This window comes from Daucus carota, chromosome 7 (assembly GCF_001625215.2).
Source record: "Daucus carota subsp. sativus chromosome 7, DH1 v3.0, whole genome shotgun sequence".
Lineage (NCBI taxonomy): Eukaryota > Viridiplantae > Streptophyta > Magnoliopsida > Apiales > Apiaceae > Daucus > Daucus carota.
Genome location: NC_030387.2, coordinates 32,024,330 through 32,036,877, shown reverse-complemented (window position 1 = coordinate 32,036,877; position 12,548 = coordinate 32,024,330). Strand labels below are relative to the sequence as shown.

General features: G+C 33.5%; 3 protein-coding genes across 3 annotated transcripts; 1 reads left to right on the top strand and 2 right to left on the bottom strand.

The window, feature by feature from the left end:
* Positions 1 to 2,023: 2,023 nt before the first annotated feature.
* On the bottom strand, positions 2,024 to 4,696 carry LOC108201682 (chromatin remodeling protein SHL-like). Its single transcript, XM_064082066.1, has 5 exons — positions 4,564 to 4,696; positions 2,791 to 3,151; positions 2,622 to 2,687; positions 2,243 to 2,324; positions 2,024 to 2,110 (listed from the first exon to the last, which is right to left on the bottom strand). The coding sequence occupies exons 1-5, from the start codon at positions 4,694 to 4,696 to the stop codon at positions 2,024 to 2,026; spliced, it is 729 nt and encodes a 242-aa protein (XP_063938136.1).
* Positions 4,697 to 7,485: 2,789 nt separating this feature from the next.
* LOC108200386 (F-box protein At4g22390-like) lies at positions 7,486 to 8,757 on the top strand. Its single transcript, XM_064082065.1, has one exon. The coding sequence runs from the start codon at positions 7,486 to 7,488 to the stop codon at positions 8,755 to 8,757; it is 1,272 nt and encodes a 423-aa protein (XP_063938135.1).
* A 1,279-nt stretch (positions 8,758 to 10,036) lies between these two features.
* Positions 10,037 to 10,923, bottom strand: LOC135147632 (non-specific lipid-transfer protein Cw18-like). The gene is made up of 2 exons (XM_064080785.1): positions 10,363 to 10,923; positions 10,037 to 10,279 (listed from the first exon to the last, which is right to left on the bottom strand). Exons 1-2 carry the CDS (start codon positions 10,731 to 10,733, stop codon positions 10,270 to 10,272), a joined length of 381 nt encoding a protein of 126 aa, XP_063936855.1. The 5' UTR covers positions 10,734 to 10,923; the 3' UTR covers positions 10,037 to 10,269.
* Between the last annotated feature and the right edge of the window lie 1,625 nt (positions 10,924 to 12,548).

Sequence of the window (12,548 nt, the reverse complement as noted above, 5' to 3'; positions counted from 1 at the left end):
TAAGATCACAGGACTCACACCACGTTAGAATCTTGCTGGACATGATGTTCTAACTTCTGACCTCATCTCATAAGTAGATATGTCAGGTTGACGAAACGAGCCGAGCCGAAACAAATTATCGACAATTAAACCGTGTTCAATTCGCGAGTTTGGCCAGTTGGACGAGTTAATTTATTTAATATTTTGTCAGATGTGATTAACATGAATGAAAATTAATATCACATCACACTACAAATTATACATATATTTGATTGTATAATTTAGTCTAAATAATTTTCTTGCAACAAAAATAAGTTTAACAATATAAAAATCAGATGCGATGCAATAAAATGATCCTTGCAACTCTTATTATATTATTATATTCACTTTTGAAACTCTTGTGATTAAGAAAACTGCAAAGACAATTATTATGATGTAAATTAACTTTCACCTATAAGTCAATTGAGTATTTGGTAATTTAAATTTAAAATTAAAAAAAATTCAAATTATTAAAATAAAATAACTTTATTACTAAATAAAGTTTATTACATATTAAAAAATTAAAAATTTCATAATAAAATGCAAATCACTAAAAAAGGCCAAAAAAGTTAGCATATCTGAATTCTACCTTTTGGCTTAAAACCCCCAAAAAAAGCACTTATACTTCTTTTGCCAAACACTACCTAAAAGCGCTAAAAGAAGCCGGAAAGGACTTAAAATAATAAGTGTTGCCAAACACCCACTTACTATCTCCTATTTTTCCTATATTAGTGTTGGAAATTTTTGTTGAGTATAACTTATACCTTACATAGAAAATAGTTTTCATATGTGTGTGTGTGTATAAAATCAGTACTTACAAAATAAAATAACACATCATCCAAAAAAATTACAGAAAAACATAAATTACATATCTTGTATTTTAATTACTTAGCAAAATATTTCATACGAAGGTTGTAAAATATGATTTAGGATCCATAAAATTCTCATCTAAATTTTATTAAAAGGTTATATTTGGTATTTTATTTTAAATTTTTTTTAGTGAAATGTAAGTAAAAATAATTTGATCAGAGTATAAATTTTCTAAATCACCTTTTGATTGCGTTCACGAGCTGTATGTTTACTGAATGGCAGCAAGCAAGGGAAGATAACTCTACAGCACATTGTGGTTCGATTTCGAACATGGTGTAAACCACCTGAAGTCTGGGTTAAAATAAACGTAGGTGCAACTTTTGTGCAGGGGACAGACCAGGTATGAGTTGAATGTGTTATTAGGGATGAAGAAGGTAACTTTCTTTTAGCCAAAGTTACTGTCGTGCGAGCGAGATTTCAGCCGAGAGAAGCAGAAGTTACGAGCCTCAAAAGCTTTAACTTGGACAAAAGAATGGAGGAGTAGAAAGTGTCTGTTTGAATGTGATGCCAGCTCCTAGCTAGTTGATGCTGTAAATGGCGGTCGGGGAAACACCTACTTTCATGCAATGGTCGAAAATTGTAGGGATATTCTTAAACACTTTGATGAAGGGTTAGTTACTTTTATCTTTAGGTCTGCGAATACGTAGCTCATGAATTAGCACGAGTTGCATATTCTATGTCAGGTTCTATACTGCTCCAGATTTCATCATTTTTACGATTGATTGTGAGAAGTATTAATGCAAGTGCGTTTATTAAAAAAACAAACAAACTTCTCCAAAACAATATTTCACAAATCTATATGGTATTTCGTCTATGGCCAATATATATGTGACCATACCCACCAGACCCCAACCTAATTTGGTACGTAAAAGCAATGTGAAATTGGGTGATATTTGAATTTAATTTTCAAACATGCATTTAATCAAGTAACTATATTTTCCAAAATCCAAACTGTATACATGTAAAACAAATTACACATAATTAGAATAATATGATTGCTAGGTGAAAAAGTAAAATTTAAATTTTAAAATAATAGAAGAAACCTATTATGTCACAATAAATAAAAGGGGTGGAACAACAAACCAACAATTCTCCACAAGACAAACAAAAATTTGAAATACTCCTTAATCTTTAATTATCTAATGGCCTTCTCCTTTTTGATATCTTTGTGCATCCTCGGAAACTTGAGATACCTTTCAAAGCGCTTGTCCGCAGCTTGCTCCTAAGTATTATAAAAATCAAAAATTGAGTTTATTATATGTGTTGTAAATAATCATAGCAAAAAAGAGTGGGAAATGTCAAATAAAAAAGATAGAACAAGATGTATAAAAGCGCCAAGTCCAACAAGTCTAACCTGGCTAGGAGAGTTCTTGCAGTTATCACAAAAAATAATGCATGAACTCTTTGCATCAGTGTTGGTACAAGATGGATGGAACCTAGAAGGAACATTAAAAGCACAATCAACGCAACACGAAAACTTCTATGAAAATTGAAATCACAAGGCATGCACGTTTAAGGAGATAATTCTTAGTAGCTTAATCAACTTATAGTATAAAGAGGCCTTACCACACTTCTTATGAAAATATAGAATCTATTCAACATTCAACAGCAGTAAATAAAAGAGTTGCATGTATGCACCTCAAGATTTCTTTTTCTGAAATGCTGGAAATGAAAATAAAGCACATACATTGATACATAAAAGTGCAATTTTTTTATTATAATGGATACCGTACCTTGATTTGCATATCTGACAATAGACATACAGATCTGGATTGTAAGGATTCCCGCAAATGCACAGCCTGCAATTAAGATTTAAGAATAGGCAAATTAGACACTTTGAAAGGAGTAATTTTGTAACTAAACACAAATAACAAGTAACTTTAGGAGTCACATATCGCTTACCAATCAGCATCTTTGACATCAATCAATTTTTTCTTATAAACATCATACTCAAATCGACTGTAGTAATCAGAATCAGAACGCCGACCTTCAAGCTCCATATATTCATGGAAAGTGTGCACGGTACACTTTCCCAGGATACAATCTAGACTTTGAGTATCAAAGTGGTTAGATAGAAACAATTCTTTTTTCCCGTGACAGTCTTTCTTCCAAAGGTCACCGTGACTGTCTTTCTTCCAAAGGCCAGTGTCTTGGGGTCTGTAGTACCATCTTACTGTCACCTTTTTAGCCTTGGATTCTACAATCTGAGCAACATATGGTGGATCATCCGGATTAGGGGCCATCATAAGCACACAATCTCCATCTACAGAACATCAAAAGCATAGACAATGTGAGAAATAAACAATACCATATTCAACAACTCATACAAAAAAGAAAGTGTGATTGTCATCCCCTAAACATCTATGTGTGGTAACTCACTAAGGGGTCATGTGTTTTTTTTGTAATGCTTTTTGATGAACTTATATTAATGTAGTCCATTAAGATTGTTTTGAAGAAAATCTAAAGTTTAAAAAGTGTATAGTTCACATCATGTTTAATCAAAATATTGTAAATTGTAATGATTTATTCATGTACCATACGGTGAGATGAGGGAGGTGGAAAGAACAAAGATGAAATAGAAGAACATATCTGTCTAAATAGCAAAGAGATATGTTGAGAAGAAAATTTGTAAATGGACATCCGCTGACAGACAAGCATACAAGTGAGCATCAAGGGTTGAGCCTCAAAGTCAATCTCCTTGAGGGAACACTTCATGTGAAATAAGGATCTTGAGAATGAGTGTTATTGAAGGATGGTGGGCGTTATATAGAGTTTTATTCTATTTTAGTTCTCTTTACTACCTCCTAATGACTTTCTATAAAAAGCTCATAATAAAATATAACATAATTATTAAGTTTTTTTAAGAGATATAACATATTTATTAGGTTTTTTAGAGAGATATTGTGTATTTTTGAGGGAGAAATGTAGATAGCTTCCACTAAGAGATTGAGCAGGGATTCAAAGGGTTTGTTTGAAAATTGTAGAGATATTTTTAAGTTATAATTTCTAAACTCCAAGTTGTAGAGATATTTATTATTTGTGTGATTTCATTGTTTTAGAGATGGGATGATGATAATCCAATTATCTAGGTAAGACCATATTTGGTGACTAGTACTAGAACAGACACAATATAAAAGCTAGTAAACTTACATTAGACAAAGTTAACGAAAAATTGGGTTTAACCACAATCAATCCCTCAAATGACCATCAATTATATGACTGTTATATGGTAGAGCTTATGAAATAAATAGATGATAATACCAATGAGGGAGAAACAAAATTGATGGAAAATAAACAATGAACTACATCCATTAAGTAAATGTTACTCCCTCTGTCACATTCAATTCTATACATACTTTAGTACTCCTGTAAAGTTTATTTTTTATAATTTCTTTTTAAGATTTACTTCTTCCGGATAAAAAATTAAATATAAAATTTTTATTAGTTATAGAGCTATACGTTATAGTCTTGTAGAAGAATTAAAGTACGTGCCGCGTCCACCAATGTATACAACTGAGAGGGACGGTGAGAGTATTAAACAAATGATGCCTCCCAGGCATCGTTTATTTAATACTCCCTCCGCCTCCTGAGTTGTATACATTTATTATATCATAACATGAGCAACGCAAATAATAAAATCATAATTAAAACTACATAAATACATAGAGTTATTACCATTATAATGAGGACTATTATGTTTGCGTAGCTTCGATGGTGCAAGGGAGTTGATGGAGTCATGTGATGACGAGATTCTTTTCTTACCCTTGGGATCCCTCACACCTTGTACATCTTTTCTTGTGCGCCTCATAACTGTAAATATCAAAAGTAAATCTTAGCCAAATCTGTTGCAATTAGAAATCAAAAACGAAAACTCTGTATAAATTTGAAACTAAAATTGGAATCAGTTGCAAGAAACATACAAGTACTTACTAATTATTAGTTCAAACTAATTACCCGATTATACATGGACACACACCACTTTACCTTTAGATATTTACGAGGGAGAAAACAGAATCTTGGGAGAAAGAGGATATATTTGGGGGGTGGGGGGTGTTATGATACCGGTGTATATGCATATTATTAGTTCAATCTAATTACTCGATTATACATGGACACACACCACTTTACCTTAAATACGCCGGAGTGAGACTACTGGATCGTGAGAGAAAGATGAAATATTAGGGAGGGGGTAGATTTTTCAATTGTTGAAGAGACTAAAGATGTATAGTCTTGTACTCATGAGGCGATAATATCTATGGGGCGATAAGATCTATGAGGCCATAAGATCTAGGAATATTTGTCGGTGTGCGTCTACAGGAGATAAAGGTTCCCGACGGCCATGAAAATGTCTGTGTGAGCATCATTGTTTTTATATGCAAAACTGGAGATTTCTAGACACTTCTTTAGGGCCCGATTCACTCGACTCTCTTCTTATGTGACATCATTTTGTGTATATGCTAGTACCGTATTTATATCAAAAATCTCAAGAGCTCCAGAACCTTCTTTTTCCATAAAATTCTAGATACTTTTATGAGGCCGATTCACTCAACTCTTCTCATGTGATGACATCATTTTTTACATGTGCTAGTACTGTATTTAATATTTATATCAAAAATCTCAAAAGCTCTAGACACTTCCTTTTCCCTTGAATTCTAGACACTTCTTTAGCGACCGATTCACTCGACTCTTCTTATCTGACATCATTTTGTGTATGTGCTAGTATTATATATATCAAAAATCACATGAGCTCTAGACAACCCCAAACACTTCCTCCCAATTTCATTAGATTCTTCTTATACCCTTGTATTTAATCATATGTATGCGTGTTATGGTGCTCTTTACCATGCAATTTCGCTGAAGCGGATTGTATCTTACAAATTCCAAAAGAGATGGACAGGGTAGGTAGATTTCATGCATGGGTAAATATCATTGTATATCATCCTTTGTTCCAGATCAAGAGTCCGATAACACTATTGTAAGTACCGTAACAAATCTTCAAAGAGAAATGAAGAGGTTCAGACAAGTAATCACATTACATCAGTTACTTGAGAAATTTCGGATGGAATATCCTAATATTCCCGAGTAACTAATTTGATGTGTCGTATTGGATTTAACCTCTTGATTTTTCCTTTTTGATTGGCAAAAGTACTTCGTAGTAATGTTTATCGGGTCTTGATCTGGAACAAGGGGTGATACAATGACTTGCATATGGCACTGAGGGTGATATATAGTAATATCACCTACAAATCACTAATCAGTGTGTCCTCAATTATGTCCGAAAAGAGATGTCCAGGCGGACACTAGTCACACTGCTGTAGTCAGTTCTTATAATGATTTTCTTTTAATCTTTGTAAAATGTATGACTTTGGGCATGTATTTGCATGTTGGTATATCGATAATATTGTGGTAGTTTTGTTTCTTTTGATGTGTATCCATTACACATATTCTTTGATTACAATATTAATGGTTATCAAAATATCAGAGTCGAATAACTTTTTTGAATAGTACTTTGGACATGGATGAATGATAAAAAACGATCTAGTCGCTACATATAAGGTTTGCCGACTGTTTTACATAAAACATTAATAATTTTGTAAGTAAGACATGTTGCAACGCAAATGTTTATATGAATTTTTATAGGGTTAAATATCAACTATGTGACAAACTGTGTCCAAAAAACTGAAGCACATCACTCATTGCAAATTTAACGGACTACGTCCAAAAAACCTCAAATAAATCAACTTAATTTAATCATTTCGTTCAATTCGAAAGCCGTTGATTGATGATTAGTTTGAGTTGAGGGACCTATTTGAATTTTTTGAACGTATTCAGTCACCTATCAGATATTAACCGCATCCGAATCCGACAATTCCGGACACAGATATAGGCATATTTGTATTCGATAATATCCGAATCCGAAATGAAATATATATGTTAAATAATATATATGTTATATATATATTTTAATATTCTATAAGTTTATAGTGTGTTTATTATAATGTGTGTATTTATATATAAATTCATAAAATAATATATTTATATAAATTTTATATAATTGTAAGATATTATAGACATATATCAAAATATTTTTTGAGTTAAATATTTTAAAGATAACAAATTTATATCGAAATATAAGTAAAAATTAATTTTTGAATAGATATAAATCATCTTTATTAACTTTAATTTTTAAAATCATTTTTTGATCTTTGCTATTTTTTTTAATTTTATTAATATAAAAATAAAAGTCTATTTAAAATCAGATTCAGATTCGGATAGGATTTGTATCTGAATACTATATCCGAATACGGATATGAATTTTCGGATCCGAATCAACATGCATACAGATTAATATCAGATAGATTAATATCACAATTATCCGTTTTACAACTTGACATTTTTGTGGTATTTACTTTTTTCTTTGCTTTTCTTTACATTGGTTAAAATCAGTGCAAAAGGCTCTTCACTTTTACGTACACTTTCCATGTGTTTGCAGACTTTTCTTTACGTTGGTTTTAAAATCACTACAAAAAGCTCTTCACAATAATCCGCTTTCATTGTTTCCAAAACCATTTTCACAATTTCTCCTTTGCAATCAAAATGTCAATTGCTCCAGTAGCCCCAGTAAGCAACAATGGAGTCTCAACGACGACGTTTCATGATCTCCCTGAAGAAACCACGGCTGAAATCTTCTCAAGACTCTCTGTAAAAGACCTAATCAAATCAAGCTCAGTGAACAAAGCATGGTACTCTCTTATCAACAGCCCATCTTTTATTTCCTCTCAAATTCGTAAAGCTGTTACCTTTTGTGATGATAATGCTGTGCTTATAATCCCCCCTTTTATCTCTCACCAAAATTATTGCTCTTTAATTTCTGCTGATACTTCTCGAGTTATCGAAAAATTCGACATTCCCTTTGTTACCAAGAGTGGCAGTTTGAAGCTGATTGCGCAAGTAGATGGGATGCTTTTGTTAACTGATTTGCATATAGATTATGCTGCTAGGGAGTTGTATTTGTGGAACCCTTTTGTTAGGAGACATAGGGTTCTTGTTTCGAGTTGTTTTAAGAGGCTTTTGGATGATAGGGAGAAGAGTTATTATGTTGTCGGGATGGGGTATGATAAGGGTACGGATGATTATAAGGTTATTAGGATTGTTTACGTTCAGGATGGAAAGGGGAAGCAGTTTGGAGAGGTGGCTCCGAAGGTTGAGGTTTATAGTTTGAGGAAGAACACGTGGAAGAAGATGGGGGATTCTCGGGTTCCGAGGCTTGTTAATGAAATGGGGGCTTATGTTGATGGTAGGTACTACTGGGTAGAGATGAAACAACCTGGAACTGAGGAGTTTAATAGTTTGAAGGGGAATGAGTTGAAGATAATGTCATATGATTTTGATACGCAGTTGTTTGGGGAATTTAATGTGCCAAATCGTGTTCCCCGTCTATTTGGAGTTATTGCCCCGTTTAAGCTCATGAGTTTTGAAGGTTCACTCGCTCTTTGTACTTTGGACCCAGATTGCTACAATCTAGTGCCTCCCAAGTATCCTTTTCCTATATGGTTGAGGAGGCAACGAAAAGGTGTAGGCTCTTGGGTTCTACTTGCTACAGCTGTGCTCAAACAATATGGGCATCCTTTGAATATTACAAAGACTGGAACTCTTATAGTAGAGTCATTCCAATCGCAGCGTCCTGATGAAACGCACATAGTCTCTATTAATTTTAAGAGCAGGATTTCTAAATATCATGGATATGGTAAGCACGGGGGTCCAGATGTTTCCCGTGAAGTCCTTGCTCCATCTACTGTAGACACCTCGTTTCCACAGAGTCTAATCATGTACGAGGGAGGCAAATCACTGTTGAAATATGCAAAGTGAGGAATTGTCAGTCTTACAAATCTACATCTACTAATTAATGATTATATTCTTGAGTCCATAACGATTATATTTACTATTTTGCATATGGCGTGGTTGATAATGGCAATATAAAAGAAATATTACAATAAATCTGTGAGAAGTCCATATTTTTGTATCATGTTCAACATTCTTTGCTATCGTTTTTTCCAAGTTATCTTATCGTTTATAATTTCTCACTCACTCTTTTTCTGTTTGACCTTTGAATTCAAATCACTGTATTGAATTGTGGTTATGGAGTTGTTTGTGAAAAACAAGAGAGAGTTGTCTATTTGTTTGACTGATTATATTCTGGAAATCTGTCAATAGTGTTGAACGTCTAATTCAATATTTTCTAATAGACTTCATATTAATATTAGCTTGTAGTATAACAGAATCATCCTCGTAATCCTTTGGCAGCTTAACTTGCTAATGTTGCTTTAAATTTCTTGATCCGTTCTATTTGTTTTTTGTATAACTCGCACTTCATAGCATATAAAGAACTCTTGGATTACAGATGTTGTAATTTCTTTATCAATTCTTTAGACCTTTACGTGTGTTTAGACCTTTATCAGCACTGTCTACCTAGAAAAGCCCACATATCAGAATGTTGTATGCAATGCTGAACCTCGCTCTATAGTTCTTTTCTCTATCTCCCCTGCACCACTCATCATGCCGAGATGTCGTAAGACTTTGACTAAAATTTTATAAGTACCTAAATCAGGCTCTACTCTGTGTTTCTCCATGTCATTTGCAAACTCTTAAGCTTCAGTGGAACCCAGCAACACTCAGCCATAATGAGCACATTGTAATTATAAGTATATATTTATCTGTATATTTTTTACAGTTTGAAGGAGGTAATGAATCAGCCCGACCCCAGCACAGATCTCCGGAAATCATGTACTAAGGCCAAGCATGAGGTCAGTCGTGGTTGCCCTTATGACACTCATATCCAGAAATAGGGACTGGGATGCCAGTTGATCAGAGAAAAACCGAGATCTTGTTACCTGATGTCTTGAGTATAGCTTATGACTGGAGTCGTCGTGTTTCCATTGCTGTTTAAATGTATTTCTATTAGCTTACAAGAAGTATGCATATCTGCCGCTGGGAATGCTGCTTTCGGTATATACAACAATACTAAACTGTCATAAACAGAGGCCTTTCCCTGTGATTTGTGACAGTTCCAGACTTGTAGTACTAAGTGACAGTCATTGATCAGTAGACGACGTTCTTTTATCTTTTGGGATTAACAGTTACGTTAGAATTAATAAGAAACGTCAAACGTTTATAATATAGCACGCCAGAAATACATTACAGAACTCAATGAGTTACGGTGGATGCAAAACAGGAGTTGCATTTCTTGTTGAACTGAAAAATTACAAAACATATGAGATACATTTGCTCATAATTTTATTTCTTAAGGCACATATATGGCCTCAGTGTTATTATATATATCGATTTTTCCTCCAACTACTTCTTCATGCACCGGAGGTAAGCTTAGTTTACGCTGCATAGAAAAATATATTAGTCAGTCATGTGTACTAATGAACTAATCAAAAAAATTATCAACAATCCGTGAAATAAACTTACGTGTTACAGTCGAATTTACGATCTGCAGAGTATATAAATGGAAGTCCGCATTTTGCAGGAAGAGCGTCTATTTTAGGAATACGAGCATCTGGAGCAGGAACACCAGCTCTGTTTCTATTAGAACGATCCTGCACGCAACGACACAACTCAATCCTCTCTTCTCTAGTCTTGGCCGTATCACGGAATGCTTTTAATGAGTTGCAACACTCAGCAGATGGCTCCTGCTGTTCACCCCTGTGAAATGGATCACAAAGTTGCTTTGTACGTTCTTGTAATGTTGTCCCGCAGGTAAAAGCCTCCCCTTGCTCCACCATCAGAAAAGCCGCCAAAAATGTGGCAAAAACCATCGTCAAGTACACAATCTTCGCCATTATGTTCTCAGGTATCTGTAGACTTCTTGGAATGTGCTATGTAGACAAATTGTGCAGAAACAGATTATGCAGGGAGACGCATTTATAGGCAAGTCGGAGAAGCACTAGAACAAAATTAACAAATTTAACTAACAGTTAGGACACCTGGTCTGGTAAGTTCACAGAAATGCCTAGGAACAATTTGATGCTTGCATCTCTATTAATATGTTTAATTGTGTGGTTACATGTTAGGCTTCATCTGAAAAACTACAAATTTTAATCTGGTATGTAAATTAGTTGCCTAATTATCCTCTGCTTGGCCTGTTTTATTTAATTTGTAACTGCAACTCCCTCATCTCCCTGTTACACTGTGTAAGATCACAGCACACTCACAAGTCACAACACGTTAGAATTTTGCTGGACATGATGTTCTAACTTCTGACCTCATCTCATAAGTAGATATTTCAGGTTGGCGAAACGAGCCGAGCTAGGCCGAGACAAATTATCACAATTAAACCGTGTTCAATGAGTGAATTTGACGAGTTGGACGAGTTAATTTATTTAATATTTTGTCAGATGTGATTAACATGAATGGAAATTAATATCACATCACACTACAAATTATACGTATATTTGATTGTATAATTTAGTCTAAATAATTTTCTTGCAACAAAAATAAGTTTAACAATACAAAAATCAGATGCGATGCAATAAAATGATCCTTGCAACTCTTATTATATTATTATATTCACTTTTGAAACTTTTGTGATTAAGAAAACTGCAAAGACAATTATTATGATGTAAATTAACTTTTACCTATAAGTCAATTGAAAATTTGGTAATTTAAATTTAAAAATTAAAAAAATTTCAAATTATTAAAATAAAATAACTTTATTACTAAATAAAGTTTATTACATATTAAAAAATTAAAAACTTCATAATAAAATGCAAATCACTAAAAAAGGCCAAAAAAGTTAGCATATCTCACTTCTACCTTTTGGCTTAAAACCCCTAAAAAAGCACTTATACTTCTTTTGCCAACGCTACCTAAACAATAGAAGCAGCTTAAAGCGCTAAAAAAAGCCGGAAAAGACTTAAAATAATAAGTGTTGCCAAACACCCACATAATAGGTTTCTTCTATTATTTTAAAATTTAAATTTTATAATTTTTCACCTAGCAATCATATTATTTTAATTATTTATAATTTGTTTTACATGTATACGGTTTGGGTTTTGGCAAATGTAGTTACTTTAAATGTATGTTTGAAAATTAAATTCAAATATCACCCAATCTCACATTGCTTTTACGTACCAAATTAGGTAGGGGTTTGGTGGGTATGGTTACATATATATTGGCCATAGACAAATACCATATAGATATGTGAAATATTGTTTTGGAGAAGTTTTTTTTTTTTTTTTTTTTTTATAAACGCACTTGCATTAATACTTCTCAGAATCAATCGTAAAAAATGATGAAATCTGGAGCAGTATAGAGCCTGACATAGAATATGCAACTCGTGCTAATTCATGAACTACGTATTCGCAGACCTAAAGGTAAAAGTAACTAACACTTCATCAAAGTGTTTAAGAATATCCCTACAATTTTCGACCATTGCATGAAAGTAGGTGTTTCCCCGACCGCCATTTACTGCATCAACTAGCTAGGAGCTTGACATCACATTCAAACAGACACTTTCTACTCCTCCATTATTTCGTCCAAGTTAAAGCTTCCTTGAGGCTCATATCTTCTGCTTCTCTCGGCTGAAATCTCGCTCGGACTACAATACTTCTGGCTAAAAGAAAGTTACCTTCTTTATCCCTAATAACACATCCAAC

Coding starts and splice junctions, on each gene's coding strand:
- LOC108200386 (XM_064082065.1), top strand. CDS start 7,486: ATGTCAATTGCTCCAGTAGCCCCAGTAAGCAACAATGGAGTCTCAACG.
- LOC135147632 (XM_064080785.1), bottom strand. CDS start 10,733: ATGGCGAAGATTGTGTACTTGACGATGGTTTTTGCCACATTTTTGGCG.
- LOC108201682 (XM_064082066.1), bottom strand. CDS start 4,696: ATGAGGCGCACAAGAAAAGATGTACAAGGTGTGAGGGATCCCAAGGGT. Junction 3,152..4,563: donor TAATAGTCCTCATTATAATG/GTAATAACTCTA, acceptor GATGTTCTGTAG/ATGGAGATTGTGTGCTTATG. Junction 2,111..2,242: donor GCAAGAACTCTCCTAGCCAG/GTTAGACTTGTT, acceptor TATAATACTTAG/GAGCAAGCTGCGGACAAGCG.